This window comes from Trachurus japonicus, chromosome 1 (genome assembly GCF_045865225.1).
Source record: "Trachurus japonicus isolate A0001 chromosome 1, Traja_1.0".
Classification (NCBI taxonomy): domain Eukaryota; kingdom Metazoa; phylum Chordata; class Actinopteri; order Carangiformes; family Carangidae; genus Trachurus; species Trachurus japonicus.
The window spans coordinates 4,925,841-4,942,950 of NC_140907.1; the positions used below are offsets into that span (position 1 = coordinate 4,925,841).

At 42.0% G+C, this 17,110-nt stretch overlaps 1 protein-coding gene across 1 annotated transcript; it reads right to left on the reverse strand.

The window, feature by feature from the left end:
* Positions 1–397: 397 nt before the first annotated feature.
* LOC146991253 (interleukin enhancer-binding factor 3-like) lies at positions 398–16,307 on the reverse strand. The gene is made up of 20 exons (XM_085797031.1): positions 16,180–16,307; positions 15,726–15,869; positions 14,798–14,909; positions 14,129–14,325; positions 13,820–13,988; positions 12,325–12,493; positions 10,430–10,521; positions 9,793–9,888; positions 8,952–9,063; positions 8,565–8,662; positions 8,380–8,488; positions 8,148–8,288; positions 6,332–6,522; positions 6,076–6,195; positions 5,797–5,928; positions 4,468–4,629; positions 4,246–4,372; positions 4,085–4,123; positions 1,123–1,470; positions 398–991 (listed from the first exon to the last, which is right to left on the reverse strand). Exons 2-20 carry the CDS (start codon positions 15,836–15,838, stop codon positions 876–878), a joined length of 2,643 nt encoding a protein of 880 aa, XP_085653157.1. The 5' UTR covers positions 15,839–15,869; positions 16,180–16,307; the 3' UTR covers positions 398–875.
* Positions 16,308–17,110: the final 803 nt, after the last annotated feature.

Here is a 17,110-nt window from a genome sequence, read left to right on the forward strand (position 1 = left end):
AACATGCCCTAATTTCCTCACAGAGGTCACTGAGGCCTCATCCCAGCTTTGTAACAACATAGCTGCATTATACATAATGCACGCTACATGATAGAAGGTGCATGTTGGACTGGGTGATGTGAAGCATCTGCATGCATTGCAGAAGCCATTCACAGGATTTGTGGGTGTTGCAAAACATTCTTGGTATCACAGATGTGGGGAGTATGTTTGGCATTTTAAAGGGAAGCTCAAGCTGAGCCAAAGACATAATTCAGCTCCTGTGGATGATAACTCCACTGACTTGACCTGTCAAATTCAATATCAAAGCCTCATATGTCAAAACAATTGAAGAGCTGGAGCTCAGAAATTTTACTTACATTTGTTTGTGAATTAGTAAAGTAGTGGCAAGAAAATTCACTCCAAAGTAAGAGTCATTTATTTTTATGAGAATTATTAGAGCATTTTTATGTAACATGAGTGAACAAATCATCAGTTTAAAACTAGCAGCTTCAAATCAAAAACCACATACTGATACACAACCAGTATGTTAGGTTAAAAAAACAACAACAACCCAACAAAACAGGACATAAAAATAGACCAGGTATGTTTTTTTTTTTTTTTTTTTTTTACATATCCAGGTGAATGAGGGCTGCGGCAGTTAAAGGAAACAGGGACTTCAATAAAACATTAGCTTTCATCTGTGAACTAAAACTTGTAAGAGACAAGCGAGGTGAAGAGTGACCAAAACAAACAAACACAAAAAATTCCAGTTACAGAGACACAACAATTTTTTTTTCCTTTGTTTTCCCGAAGTGGTATCCTTGGATCATGGTTGAGGGCGGACAATCAGAGATGGCATAGAGCTGAGGTGAGAAAGGCTGTACATGACACCACGATTAGTAATTCATGTCACTGTATCCAGAGTGTGAACCCTGGTTCTGTCCTCCGAAGCCCTGGTACATGTTGTAGCCCTGCTGCTGCTGACCGGCCCAGGACGATTGGTCTCCCCACCCTGTGGAGCCAGACAACACACCGTTACTTAATGGATCATTTTCAAGTGCAAACAGACGAAGCGTCAGGCAGACACAGGCAGTTTCTGTTTGATAGAAGTGACTGAATTCACCTCGCTCCATCCTTACTCACCATAATTATTATACACTTGACCGCCCGTCACTGAGCTGGGGTAGGCTGTGCTGTACATAGAGTAGTCCCCCTGGTTCTCAGTCTGACCTTGGGTCAGCATCTTCTTCTTCTCATCTCCGTAGCCGTAGCTGTAAGGGCTCTCCTGGTCGGCCGGAGGAGGCATGGTCTGGTAGCTTTCCGGCTTCGTGGCGCTGTAGTCGGAGGTGGGGACGGGTGGGGAGGAGAAGGTGGTGCTGCTGCTGCTGCTCTCAGGGTAAAAGGTGCCGTAGCCGATATCACTGCCTGATTCAGTGGATGCGGGGGGGTTGGAGGCCGTGGTGCTGGCTGTGGTGTTTCCATAGAGCTTATCTAGAAAACAAACAATCAAGTATTACTGCTATGTAGAATGAATTGTTCCTAGTGCTACATCCATGCTACAATGTTTTTATTTTCAAACTGAGGTGAAAAACAAATGACGGACAAGCTTTGTACTACAGCTGCAATTCAAGAATGTCTACGTCTATCAAAGTTTTCATATTTGAATTGCTCATTTTGTCCAAATAACAAAGGAGGAGAGGTCAAAGACACCAATAAAATGTTGTTTACCATCACAGAAGTAAATCAATTTTAGTCACTCTGCATTGATCACATTTACAGTCGTCCTCAAAATTATTCATACCCCTGGCAAATACAGGGAATTTCTTAATTTTGTCAGTCACAGATTAGTATTTCAACTCAGATTTGACATGAATAGGACAAGAGAGAAAGTCTGGAGCCATGACCAATTTATTTAAAGCAGAAGTAAGTGGTCCGGTCGTTTTCGCTAATGCTGCGTTCCAGGCAGGCTTTTGAAATCGTAAATTACAGCTTCAAGTCACAACTTACGACTTTGTAGCGTTTCAGGCAACCCACTCGTGTTTCTCCGACCTGTTTTACCTGTGAAAGTCACTATAACGGCCACTCGTAACTTCCGATCGGTGAACTCGTACCAGATCGAACTGGTACCACTTCACGGTCGGAAAAATACGAGTTTCCTTGAACGCACCATAACAGTCCTCGTCCCTACGTCGCCACATTCACGGCGTTCCTTGGCTGCACACACAGCCCTGCATGCCGTTCTCTCTCCTCATTGGATAAAAACTGTAGGATACGATAAATGTTTTCTCCTCGGCTCAGAGCAGAGCAGAGTGACTGACAGACCCGTGTTTCAGTCCAAATAAGTGATTGCTGTCGGAAGATATAACTATTTAAGACTTATATTAACACAAATATATCACTTACTTCTGCTTTAAGTAAAGTTACATTGTTAAAGGTGTTTATTTGAACTTTGAACAAAAATCACCATATCCAAAATTATTCATACTCCAGTGATACCAAGACAAAAGTCCATAGAATGTTCGAACAAACCATTCTCTTTAAGGGTCTAAAGTATTTACAATTATTTTCAATGTTTCTGGGAGTTTTTTGACCAGTTTTCTGACAATAAAAGTTGACTTGCTTGTGACATTCATTTCAGTCATTTTCATGTCAACGCAAGACTTGCGATGGCAAAGACCAGAGAGCTCAGTGAGGACACATTGGAAATGCCAAAAAAAGGACGGAAAACGATACAAGAAGGTGCCAGTATCAATGGTGCAAAGTATCATCAAGACGTAGCAAAAATTTCAAGAAGTACCAACGATTTAACACAGTGAAAACCCTCAAAGGATGCGGTCAAAAGTCAGTAGTGTCACCTCAGCTAGTCAGAAAAATCAAGTGAGATTAGGGATGTCACGATTACTTGTTTTCACAATTAACCGCGGTATTAAACACCACAATTAATTAATCGTCATGATTCTTAAATACCGTCACTTTACAAAAAAGATTATGTCAGAACTATATTGGCAAATAAGCGCCAAAATAGAGGTAAATGCACAGTTACTGGTTTAAATTAAGTTAATTTTCCTAATGTAACATTGAATTGGTATATGTTAGCGTGTCATTTGTAATAAAAAAATTAAAATAAACTTTTTGGTATAGATGACAATTATTAACTATATTATTTTGTGTAAATAATTAGTAATGTAACCTATAGTTTGACTATATTTGATTTTACACTTTCATAGTGTTGTGAAATTAATTAATGTACAATAATCGTGATAATCATAATACCGTGATTATTTCTCTGACAATAATCGTACCAACAAAATGTCTAATCGTGACATCCCTAAGCGAGATGTTGAAAACAATCCAAGGACTACTACCAAGGCTGTCCTGAAGGAACTGAGTGCAGGTGGTGTCACTATATCAAGACAGACACTACAACAAACACTGCACAAAAACGTGTGGGCACAGAGATGTGGTTTTTACCTGGTGACAAATGGGCAAAGCAGTAGGGACCGTGTTCCATGAACTTGCCGGCTTTGCCTTTTTATAGTCACACCACTCGAGACTATAAAATGACTACTACCAGGACTGTCCTGAAGGAACTGAGCCTTGGTAGTAGTCCTTGGATTGTTTTCAACATCTCGCTTGATTTTTCTGACTAGCTAAGGTGACACTACTGACTTTTGACCGCATCCTTTGAGGGTTTTCACTGTGTTAAATTGTTGGTACTCCCTGAAATCTCCTAAAACTATAGAGATTATTTTTGCCAAAAATGTTGAACTATCCCTTTAACAACTGACTAATTGATGATGTTTTAGCTCTACTTGGAACAAACCAGAGAGCATTACAGCAGAATGACCCCAGACATATAAGATATGAACTTATTAAACTGTAATTACTGAAGGATGTAGTTTTATTTTGAATTTAAAAAAACACTGTAAAGTAGGTCATGTTTCTCCATGACTTTGAACCCTCTTGTGTTTTATTAACAATAATCCAGTTTCCTTTTATTTCCTTAAAATGAAACAGGAATAATGCGGAACAATAGTTCTTCTGTGTGTTCAGCAGATAAGACAATAAAAACACAACACAAGACAGAGGAGTGGGCCATACTTACGATAGCCTGTGCCAGTGCTGCTCTCATAACTGTAGTTAGCTTTTAAAATAATGGAGAGAAATTCATCAATTTCCTCAAAGCTATAATGATGTATATTCAAAAGAATCCTACTTTGTCTTTGCACAGCGAAGGCAACGTCTAGCAAGTGTAAAATTCCTTACTCTTGTTGTAGCTGGGTCCTGAAGGAAACAGTTTGCCTCGACCCCGGCCACGACCTCTGTGAGGACCCCAGCCGCGGGATCCAGAGTCTGAAGGAATGCCACGGATGGTGCCAAACCCTGGGATGTGCTGTTCAAAAGGATACAGCAGAAAAAACAATGTGAAGTGCCGCTAACAATTTAGTTAACTCGTTGTCTTTGAGGATCACTAGCTGGATATGTTACCATGTCGGTGTAGGTAACCTTCTTCTTTACAAAACCTCTGTTGGCGCTCGACACTCCGTTATCATCTGGGAACAGCTTCTCAAGGGCAGCGAGGGCGGCATACGCCTTTGCCTCCTTCTTGTTGGAGCCTCTCCCTTTGAACTTCTGCCCATCCACCTCCACCTGTGAGACAAGAACCAGAACACACATCAAAGTCTTGTTGGATTCAACAGAAAAGAAGAATCTGCAAAACATAAATGTGAACATTTTTAGTTGGCTGTAGTGGTCCTCTTCTGTAAGAGGGAGATGTCGACACCAAGCAGCAACATTAGTGACTAAAAAATGAAGCCAACGCTGAAGTGCCAAGAACTGCAGCACTTCAAAATGCCAATTGCAGCTGGCTCCAAAAGTAACTCAATGTTAAAATGTCTAACTTTACAGCAGGAATAAATATGTTTACAGCCTGGTGAGCAATATGTTTTACTCCTTCATGACAACTGTGTGGGGGGTGAATGTGAACATGAGTCAGGAACTCAAATTTTAGAAAAAGCTTTAAGGCCTGTAATTGAGGTTGGTTACTTTGAGTCACAGGCGGCTGGGTGAATGCTTATCACTACAGTCTCAGCTCCACACGTGCTCTTCTTCTTTGCCCAGCTAATGCTAATCCAAAAGAGTGAGGAAGCGCCAAGATGGTGACGGTGGAGCAGCCCACTGTGCTGCTCAGAAACCTCTGGCTGACGTCAAGGTGGCTGCATCTCTCTTTATTTATTGCTATACCTGCAACACTTCAGACTTCAAAGCTTGATTATGGCAACACAATTAAATTTTCTTATTTTCTCATCTGCACTCAATTAACAGATGTCTGGTCCATTTCAGGCTATTTAAGAAGACACCAACAACAACAACCACAACCAGTGGATTCACTCTTCACCATTAACTCATAAAACTGTTTATTTCTCCGTCTGGTTGTGACAGACTTTCAGTGGATGTGTCCTCAGATCACTTGTGAACAATCAGAAACAGAGTTGGTTAATGTGCATGAGACCTTTATGTTGCAATAGGAGCAGAACCCATGATGTCGGGTGTTTTTTCTTTTTTCTTTAGGGGAGATGAAATTTGCTGCAGAAAAGAAATGTGGCTGAACAGTTGGTATATCTGGAATGTTTTGCTTTTATAAATCAATGGAAGCCAAAATTATCATCAAAAATATATTAACTTGATCTAATAGAATTAACTGCCCAGCTCTAAAAGCTGTAGCACTGGGCAGTCTCAAGAACTGCAGACGTCACTTTAAAGGTTAAATTGTAGTATTCAACACACACTTGGTTAGGGTGAAGCAACAACACTCACCTCCATGACAAAACACTTCTCATGGGAGCCTCCTGTCTCTGCAGACAGCTCGTACTTCAGACTGCGCCGCTTCTCATTTAGCTCCATCACAGGGTTTTTACCATGTTTGGTCAAGATGGGACCCTGACTGTTCTGTTAACAGAAAGAGCACAAACAATGACTTCGAGTCCTTTACTCAAGAGCACCCCCTCTCTCTTCAGGATGCAAGTGTCACAGTGGCTTTACTGTGAGAGAGTAAAACCACTCCAGAGGGAGGAACAAAACAAAATGTGCACATACGTCTTCTGATGTAGAAGAGGTTGTGGAAGCATCTTTCACCGAGTCCTGGGTTCCTTCAATATCAACACTGGGCTCAGATTTAGTCTCTGAACCTGTTGGAAGACCAAGATCCTGCAGGACCTGTGAAGGACAAGAGTCACGATTTCATACATGCACCATTAAGACTGTATTGGTTCAGGTCAGCAAAGATGCCAAGAACGGGTTTGTGATTGCAGCCAATGGATGAGCCAGTGCAGAGTGATTGACCGAGTCTTGCCTTGGTGGCTACATTGAGCTTGGCCGCTCGTTTGGAAGGCCCAGTGGCCTCGTAGGTCTTCCCGTTCAGGTCCACAGCCATGGTGAAGACCGGCTCGTGGACCGGACCAGTTTGAGATGTGAGCCGGTACTCCAGGCCTGGTCTGTACTGGTTAAGACGCATCACAGCATTCATGCTGAAATCATCAGTGACTACAGAGCAAAAGAACAAATAAAGAAAGGGACAAAAAGAAGAGGTCACATAAATGATTTTAATAAATTTGGAGATTAACCATGCGGATGTTAGTGCTTGCTGTCTGCATTTCCTCACTTATTTACATAATTTTCCCCCACAAATATAGAGTTAAAATATTCCTGATTCCACAGTGCAGTGTCATACACCAAGTGAGTGATGTGATGCTGTAACACCCCATCCTGACATACAGAGATGCGACGGCGACGTGAGCGAGAAAAAGTGATTAGAATGCGTCACTTTCCAGTCAGCTTGTCCTGACACGCCGCGGACGACATCGCTTTGTCCAGCGATGACGCCCAACCCTGAAAAATTTGCTCGCTCTGTCTCTATATCTGGACGATATGTCCCGCCCCTAAACACTTCTTATTGGTTGAAAAGTACACCCTGCTTCCTGTTGACAAGCTAGTTAGCAGAGAGAGGAAAATATGAGAGAATTGCATTAAAATAAAATTTAAAAAAAAAATACTGCAAGAAGTCAAAAACGGCAACCAGGAAATGTGGGGAATCTAAAAATAGCGCCAGAAGATGATTGGTTTGGATTCTGAACCAATAGAATATACTCGCAATAAAATCGTCACGTTGCATATCAGGACACTTTCGTGCGAGATTTCGTCGCCGGTTTGCTGGCTGTTTGTCAGGATGTGGTGTTAGGACAAATGCAATGTATCCATATAGGGCTGCAACTAACAATTACTTTTATTATCGATAGATCTGTAGATTATTTAAACAATTAATTGAGTAGTTGTTTGGACAAAAAAATGTTAAAAAATTTTGAAAAAACGAGAAACTCATTCTACTTATGTAGAAGTCAGATAACGTGCCAACATATGTTATGTGGAAAAGAGAGCTGATTAATGTGATAAAGTTCTCTCGCAGGGACAAAACACAAATATTTAACAGAATTTGGAGTCCTTGAGATGGATGAACTGTGTATTCTCTATGGCTATGTACTTTATTTTATTTCATTGAAATGACAGTATCCTATGTTTTTTTCTTTTTTGAATCTGTAAAGACTGATGAATCATGGCTGAGCTGTTTATGAAATGTGCTGTATGTTTGTTTAAATTGAAAATCAAAAATAAATGTAAAAAAAAAAAAAAGTTGAAAAATGCCAATCAGTGTTTCCCAAACCACAAGATGACGTCCTCAAATGTCTTGTTTCGTTCACAAACCAAAGAGATACTCAGTATATTGTCATAAAGGAACAAGGAACCAGAAATATTAACATTTAAGAAGCTGAAATCAGAGAATTTTGACTTTTTTTCTTAAAAGAACTACTCAAACCAATTATTCGATTATCGAAATAGAAGATTAATTTTATAATCGCTTATTGTTCGATTAATAGATTAATTGTTGGAGTTCTATATCCATATATATCAACATACTAGGTCCTTTAAAATGGACATCTTCCCATACTGCGTCTGTTAAGAAGACCCTTCAAAAGGCAGCATTTTAATGCCACCGTGTGTGTCTGTGTGTGTGATTACAGTGTCGGACCTCTAACTGTGGGTCATGTCTGCACAATCAAAGTACATAGTTTGATCTCAGCCTTCACCAACAACTCTCACAGTAAAACACTAACATGATTTCCTCTGAAATCGCTTCTGGAACTTGAGCAACTTCCTCTGTTTGCTGTTGAGATGGGGCTCATCCTCGTCGTTCTCCACCTCAGAGTATTGTCTCTTAGCTGACAGGCTGAAAGGACCAGCAGGACCGATCTGAGCTGCATGACACAACAGAAACAAGCCTCTGAATACATCCTTTCCAAATGATATGCATCATGGACAGGGCGGAGGTTGTAGATCATTAGGTACCTGTGCCATCTTTGCCACTGGCTCCCAATGGTCTCCGTGTCCTCATAGGTTTGTAGTCCCTCCCCAACACCTTGTGCATTTGTCCAAATGCACACTGCCTCAAGGCAAACTAAGAAAAACATCAAAAGTTAGATATTCATATCAAAATATGAGTGTGTGTGTACGTATTAGCAGCCTCTTCTGACCTGGGCACTCTGTGTAATGTCTTCACGCTGTTGCAGAGTTAGATGCTCTGTGGCATCGACCGGTTCCCTCTCGCATGGATCCTTAATTCCGGGGCCATCTTTGGACACACACACACACACACACACACACACACACACACACACACACACACACACACACACACACACACACACACACACACACACACACACACACACACACACACACACACACACACACACACACACACACACACACACACACACACACAACACACACACACACACACACACACACACACACACACACACACACACACACACACACACAAGAATATTAATAACATAAAAATAAATAAATAAAATAAGATCAGTGTATGAACATTTGTGCTGGTTTGACAAGCTCACCATCCAGGAGGATCCCAGAGGCAACACACTCCAAAACCCTGCGGAACGATTCACCTGCTCCCATTGGTCTCTCAGATGTACTGATAGCTTTCTCTACCAGCAGCTCCAGCGGCTGTGTGGAGAACAACAGAGTGAACACACTGCTTACCAAGATGTTGCCACAATTTAAAAAAAATAAAGTAAGATAATATTTAAAGTCCCCCTCCCGCGACCCTTTTTGGTCATTTTAAAACCAGCTCATTAGCAATGCACATTAGCAATGCACCTCTGGAGGGTGGGCGGAGACTGCGCTGCTCTGCACCCGCCCAGCCACCTCCTTGCACCCCACCCCCCGCTTGCTGACAGCTGGACATTGTACAATTACAGATTCAGCGCGTTTAGCGTAAAACTCCACACTGGGATTCGATCCCAGACTGGAACATAGTCCTTGCTCACAGTGCAAGCTGCTCTACCAGGTGAGCTATACCTGTTATACCTTGACAGCTACACCGAGCTGCCAAGCCTTTCACCTCTGAGCCAGATGCAGAGCTTGTAGCACTAGTGCCCTCCCCTGGAGCTGTGACACGTCAGCTCCAGTCTCCCTGAAATGGCCAGTTTGCGTCTGCCATTGGTTCACAGCAATTTGAAGGCAGAAAAACTCAGAAATGCAATTTTGCACTTCCTTTTCTGCTGATATGTGCTCTAACACAAGAAAAATGCCACAGGAACATGTGAAAAGCACGAAAAACACGATTTTCATGGGAGGGGGTCTTTGACCGTAAACGAGAAAAAAAGTTGATTTATACAAAAAGAAAAACTACATCTTAGCTGCTGCTATTATGTGCATCAACAGCTTCCTTACCCATCCTGACAGTGGCATCCAGGTAGGAACACGATTACACAAGTCCCTCACGATCCGGATCACGACAACAGCAGAGCTCAGCTCGCTCACTTTGGCCTAGAGACACAAACAAAAGCCAGTTCATTTAGAGGAGCTGCCGACTTCAATACCAACTCACCCCTGTGCTTTCAGGGCTCCAACAAGACCCGGAAAACAAGGCAGGCACAGAAAGGTCAGAACATCTGAGCCGTCTCCAGAATCAACAAGTGTTTAAACTAATATATAAAAGTAGTGAGATACAGTGGGATTCAAACATCTGAGACCACCCTCCCATTCACTGCAATGGTAAGGTGGTCCCAGACTTTTGGACTCCACTGTATATTAGACATGTCCGTTACTTGCTCTTTGTTGTACAGCTCTGGTACATGGGAGTTTAATCTGTATAAACAGTGTGCTGCTGTCGATACCAATTTAATTTTGTCGTTGGTATGGATCAGCAGATCACACCCCTAAAATTGTTTTAAACTTTGACATTTCAGGATTTATGAGCTACATCAACAACAACTGGGAGCACAGTTAAAAACTGTTACTGTCTAAATTTGAGATGACTGAAAGAAACAGTTCAACCTTAAGTACAGAAAAGGACGTGAATGCAAACCTGGAACCACTTGGCGTGGCGGAGAGACGCCAAGGCAGTTAGGCATTTCTGCCTGTCCAGAACGTCCGGCGGATCGTTGTCTGTTCGCGTTTCTATTCAGACGAGGTGGGGTAAGAAGAAAAGGTACAGTTTGACCAAGGGGGTGGCTCTGTCTTGCAGCTCAGGGAGTAGCAGCTTTCCACAAACCACCAGCAGCAGGGAAAGGGGGCCCAAAGCCTAATGTACCTAATGTGTAATAATGTTGGTCCCAACAAACCAGACAGTCACCTGCCATGGATCCCAACTAATGTTTCCACAGTGTATGAAAAGTGGAAGCAAAAATCGCATAGCATGTTGTTAATATATGCGGCTTGGTAAAAAAAAAAATCTATGATAATACCCCCTTTCCACCAGCCCCTCGGCTTGGGTTTGCTGCTTTCTCCCCCTTCCTGAGACAGTGTGTCCAGTTGGTCAAAGGTCCAGCGTTCCTAAAAAACTTGACAGACTAAAATGCAATCAGTTGTAAATCACAGGCATTTAGAGAATCTACACGTCTGCCCCACACTGCAGCAAAACTGATGGGAGTCCCTCATCCAAAACTGGTTTCAGCAGGCCTTGTGAAAACTTGGAAAACCAAAGAGCCATACCAGCTGTGTGTGAGTTTTAGCTCATTGTCTACACTACAGTTACAACTCAGCTAATCTAAGCCAAACACAGTTGATTTCAATCCTGTGCCTCAACGAAATGAACGGAATGAAGTTAAAACAAGGCTGTGTGATAAAAGCTTGGATATTCAAAATGTCCTCAGCTTTACACAAAAGTAGGTCTTGACATCACTATTTTCTTAAACCAAAAGCAATAGCTATAATCAGAAGTTATAATAATTAAATTGCCACTTAAAGTATTGTTTTCAAATACAAATCAATAATCTCACTGAGGGAAGACGCAGTTTCACAACAGCTGTCTAAACTGTTACCATCTGCAGCAACAGCAGCCGTGTTTGAGCATCACAGGCGCATTAATCAGTCTGCCCATGACCACACCTGACCTTCACCTGTCAGACAATTTACCAGTGAATATAAAGCATATGTTTCAATGTACCTGAACAAAGCTTCTCTAATACAAAGTGTCACTGATGCACAAGCGGAAGCTAAAATCCAGAGTGCAGTGTAGTCAATGGTCTAAAACTGCACGGAGACCGGTATGGTTCTGTGCGTAGGGCTTCAGCAAACTCCCCCCTACCTTTAAATGACCTCACTGTTACTTCAGACCTTTGTGTGAAAAATCAGCTCGTGCCGATTAACACAGAAGCTCCACCAACACTCCACTGACTAACAAATTCAGACATTACCAAACGATCACTTAGTTGTTCCTCCTCTTTTCTCCTTCTTCCTAGTTGAATTAAAATTCTCTCTTGAGATACTAAAGCAAACTCTTCTTTGCTGATCAGTTTTGCTGCAGCTGGTGCCAAATGTACATGTTCAGCATCAAGTACATGCAATGCGCGCTTTAAGTTGTTATTCTTGAAAAAGCCTTCATTTTAAACATGAAAACAATTCAACAAGAATACACAATGTTTTTTTTCTTTTCTGATGACTGAGGCAATGTCATTAACAACATGTGCAGAATGTGTCAGCGACTACAGGGGAAATGTGTTGCTGGAAAACACCAGTTTGTCACAAAACGACGAAAGGACTCTCGAGCGAGTGAAGAGCCAACATCTGTTGGTTGTTCACTGGCCTTGGTCAGCGGCAAGCGCTGTACAAGCTCCACTGAGGTCGAATGAGAGGTTGCAGAACTTGAGTGAGGTTTGAACATCCAGAAAAGTTGCAGATCAGTGGAGCAGTACAGTGTCTGCACACTGAGAGCACACAGATCAGCCTTGTGGTAGCGGATGTCTGGACCAACGTATGTACCTTCTTCTTGCTCTTCCTCTTCTTCTGCAGTTTCACTCTTTTTCTCCATCCTGACAAGAGGTGACGTCAAGTGGATAGTGAGAGTCAGGTCCAATTCCTTCGTGCCTGTCACAACGATGGCTGCATCACCTGGACACTGGCTCACTGTGTATGTCCCCACTGAATTAGCCTGGGAAAACCACAAAAAGTCAGGTATGCCAAGATGAACTCTTCAGATTTCAAGAGCCCAATCTTTTAAATCTGTGTTAATGGAGAATGATACACTGCCCGTCCCCCAAAAAAGTCACACACTCTGATATTTTATTAGATGCCTGTGGTATCGTTTCGATAAGTTTCTGCAATGTCACAACATTTATTTGTGACTCCTAAATCCATGTTTTCCTCGCGTTTTTGTCTTTGTTGATATGGAAACAGTCCAGAGCTCGACAGTCAACAGAGGTACATGATAAAAACACACGTTAACACTGCTCTCTCATATTAACTGAGTTATGCACACTTGTGTTGTGTGGTAAGGAACTGGTGGGTGTTGTAAAGCATGTGTAGTGATATTTTGAGCATCATATAGAGGCCAAAGTGGCGGTTAGAAGAACTGCACTGAACTTCACTGTTTAACTGCAGTGTAGCGCAGCTAGCAGGAGGAGAGCTAGGTCCGGTCTGCACAGATTTTTCTCAAATTTTTTCCTATGGTCGCACTCAGGGACATAGAGCTGTAGAGCGTTACTTAGAAAATGACCGGAATTCTCCGTTAAAGGGGACATATTATGCAAAACTCACTTTTTCATTGCTTTAGTATGTGTATTTGTGTATCCGGAGTGCCTCCTCACCCCTTAAACATAAGTTTTGACAACTACGTCAACATTTTAGTCAGAAAATGTGTCTCTTAACTAGCCATTTTAATTTCACTCGGCTTATTACATCACAAGCCAGAATGATTATGATCAGAATGAGCCGGGCAGCGGTCGGAGATGACATCATCCAGGTCAGAGGTTAGTAGGTCAACCTACAGACCCCGGATGTTGATAACAGCTAACCCCGGACTCAGAGGGGAATAGCACTAGTGTATCATAACAAAATATTGGTGAAATTAACGAGTTTCGCTGCAGATAATGTGTTATTTAGAGGCTGCATTCTGCTGCTCTGTAGACTCACATTATATGGATATACGCGACTGGATCTGTCGACTTGTAATGACACCAAAGTTATCTGGGTGAGTAAATGATCGTATTTTATGCTAGAAATAAGGTCCAGATTGTAAAAAACGGCAATTCCCCTTTAACATCTTTTCCACGACCACGGGATGTGGCTTCTGACAAGGTTGTTTAGGAAATGGGACTGCATCAGTTAGGGTTAAATAAGTTGTTGCCAGCTGAAATACAATCATCCATGCAGTAATTATCCAATGGGAGGCTCTTACCTATTAGCTTAGTTAAATCCAAGTAGTGACTTTTTTTTTAGACGGGCATTGTATAAAAATGACAGGTAGGTCAATGTGTACCTCCAACTGTTCAGCTAGCTTTTCAGCCACTTGTTGAAGAAGGGTGATCGTAGGTTTGTTGGAGCAAAGCAGCACCAGCTCCAGGTCCTTGTCTCCCTTCAGCAGGAGTCCTTTGGCCACCAGGCCGACCCTCATTACCCCACGCAGGACCCGCTCCTGTGAATCAGAACTTGGGTGGAGAGGAGGGAAAGAAAAAGAAGGAATATGATCTCATTATTCATATTAAAAACAGGACTCATGCATTTTAAAACTCCCTTGTTGTACTTTGTGTGTCACAGCAGCTGCAGTCCATTTGGGCACTTCGCTTACCTCGGTGTCTCGGTGTCTGTGTTTTCTTCGCTCTCTTTTGGAGTATCCATCTGGTCAGAGACAGTCTTCAGAGCACATTCAACATGGGAGACGATTTTCTGCACCGCATCCAGCTCCTCTGTTGAGGGATACACCTCAGAGTGTTTGGCCATCACGTGGCGATCGTACGGCGTGCGGACCTGGGGGGATGAAGCTTCCTTCATTTGAGAAAAACAAGAACAAAAAAAAACAAAAGCAATGATTGGATTGGACAGAAGAAAAACTCTGTGTGCATTATAGAAAACGTGAAGTCCATATAAAAATCACAAGATTATTTTGTAATGAGCACAACTTTGAATAGTCATTAAAACATTTCTTAAATTCCTTATGAACTACATTGTAACCATGACACAGTGAAACACAACAAGCTAAGCGAACACAGAATTACGAGGTAGTACAATATTAGCAGAAACAGTAAAGATTAGCATTATTAAAAAAAATAAATAAATAACACAGACACATTCACACAAGATACAGTTTTCATTAAGCAAGGCTGTTTAAAGCTTAACAAGAAATACAATAATGATGGAAAACAGTAGATGTTCCATCTTGTGAAAGAAGAAGTGGATAAAATGACTCCAACAATAATGGATTAAAAGTCTGCACCAAGTTAGCAGAAGGAAGAAAAACCTCAAAGTGATGTTTATCCTCGATCTCCTCGATAGCGGCGATGTAGTCATGATACTGTCTCAGCTCCTCCTCGTAGCACAGGCAGTCGTACCAGTACCGCAGTTCCTCGTATCTGAGGGCGTCACAAAATCAGGACGGCACCGAAAAACGAGATGCTCAGATGTTTCAGACAAAAGATGCAACAAGCTTCAATAATTTTGATCGACACTGAGTGGTTACCAAGATCCTGTAGCCTGAACCCTGAAGCTTTATGTGGTTTATTATAACCCCACATTTAATTCAAAGGGCTGCAATGCTAAAAATTATTTCAGCATGAAACCAACAAATTACTTTCTCTGTGTGTCTGTGGGACTTTACGATGTTTGTGTGTGTATTTTTACAGCATGAACTGTTAGTGATGGCTGATCTGAAACTAGTCTCAAACTGGTTGCATTTACATAAAGCTTTAAGCTTAGATGCAGCAGCCTTTGCCATTTGATGGTGATGACTTCTGAAGGTTCAAACAACCTCTGCCCCACTTGAATGAGCAAGGAGAGTTAAAATTTAACATAATTTTGGTGTGCGGACTCATTCATCTTCTTTAGTGCACCCATCCCAACTGGGCTGTTTTGATGTGCAGTGTTTTTCCTCACAGTTTCTCTAACATTTAACATAACCAACGTCTGGGGGTATTAGTCACCTCTGCAAATTCAAAGTTTTTGTCTACATATCTGTCAGGCCCAATACAATACATTGTTTGTTTGGAGACAGTTGAAGTAAAGGTGGAGTCATTTTTTCAGATCCAAATTGAGAAATAAATGAAACTAATGGTAATGTACAAATGTGTATATGTGAAATCGAAGTGCTTTTGCAGCATCTCAGCCATTACCCTGCTTAAGATGCTCTGGTACCCTTGAAATCTGTCTCTCTGGGTTGTGTGTGTGTGTACCTTTCAAAGTCATGCGGGAGGAGCCGGTGGCCCTGCTGGATCAGACTGTCCCAGTACAGCAGCTCCTCATACGCCTGGTGCTCGTCCCACATTGACCCTGCAGCGGCCGCCATGCTGTCACGACTGTCGCGGAGAAGCTACCACCTGTTTCGGCAGCCAGCAAACACACAAACAGCCGTGTTAGCCACTGAGCTCCGGGCTGGAGACAGGCCCGCGGTTAAAACATACGTCCAACAATCACGTTCACGTCGTGAAGCTCCCCCCGTCCTGTGTGCAGGGGAGCTGCAGCGACGGCCACAGCGGCCAGCAGATGTTTACACCTCTGACCGCCCACCCGATGTCACGGAGCGGGCTAACGTTAGCCACCGTGCTAGCCCGCCTGCCGTTAGCACCGGTCGTGTTGCACAGCGGTGCGAACTGCAGCTTATGTTGCGTTTGACCACTGAAAACGTACCTTACCGAAAACACCTTTATGCTGTTCCCTCCTCCTCCTCTTTCTTCTTTAATTTTCCTCTCTGGCTTCTTCTCCTTCCTCCTCTGCTTTCCTTCTTCTTCCTTCCGTTAATGGCGGTTGTGAAAAAGTCGTTACCGCCACATACAGGTCGGAGTGTGGACCACACTCACCTCTCCTCTTCGGCAAAAGGTAGAAAATAGGCTACATCATTTTTTTTTTTTTAAATAGGTTACATAAAATAAAATAAAAAGACTACATTAGCTCTACTCAAAACAATCAAACAAACATAAACGTTTTAGGCTAATTAAATTATTTTAAATCAGTCTTTTTTCTTTCAAACAACACAATAAAGTCATGTTGGGTAATGTGATAGGATAGCATCCATAGGATTTTATAAGACAATATGCATCTTGCTATGCTGTCTAACCTTGAAATGAGGTTGCAAATCAAATGTTTTTCACTGTAAAGAAGTAGGCTAATGTTATTGGCATGTTTAACCTAGCCTATAGTATGATTATAGCCAAAAAACAACTTAAAAATAATACTGTGAATTTGATCCATATCACTCTTTTCTTTATAGATGTAGCGGTCTAAATATTCAGTTACAGGTGCAGATGCAGTCTCATGAGGCCTTGGTGCAGGCAAATGCACTTTATGTCTTATGGTTAATTCCATCAGACTCTTTACAGTATAGGCCTACATGCATGTTCTTCTGAATATTAATCTCTGTTGTATTTTTAGTTATCATCAACCAGCTTAGTATTTATAGCCTACTTAAATGCACACACAAAGCTCATCCCTCATGAATATATCAACACCGAAATCCTAAATTTCTTTTACAAATGTGGAATTGAACCTCAAGACATGAGTGAGTATCTCACATGATCATGATTCATTTTCCATCTCCCATTGTCAAATTATCTGAGTTTGA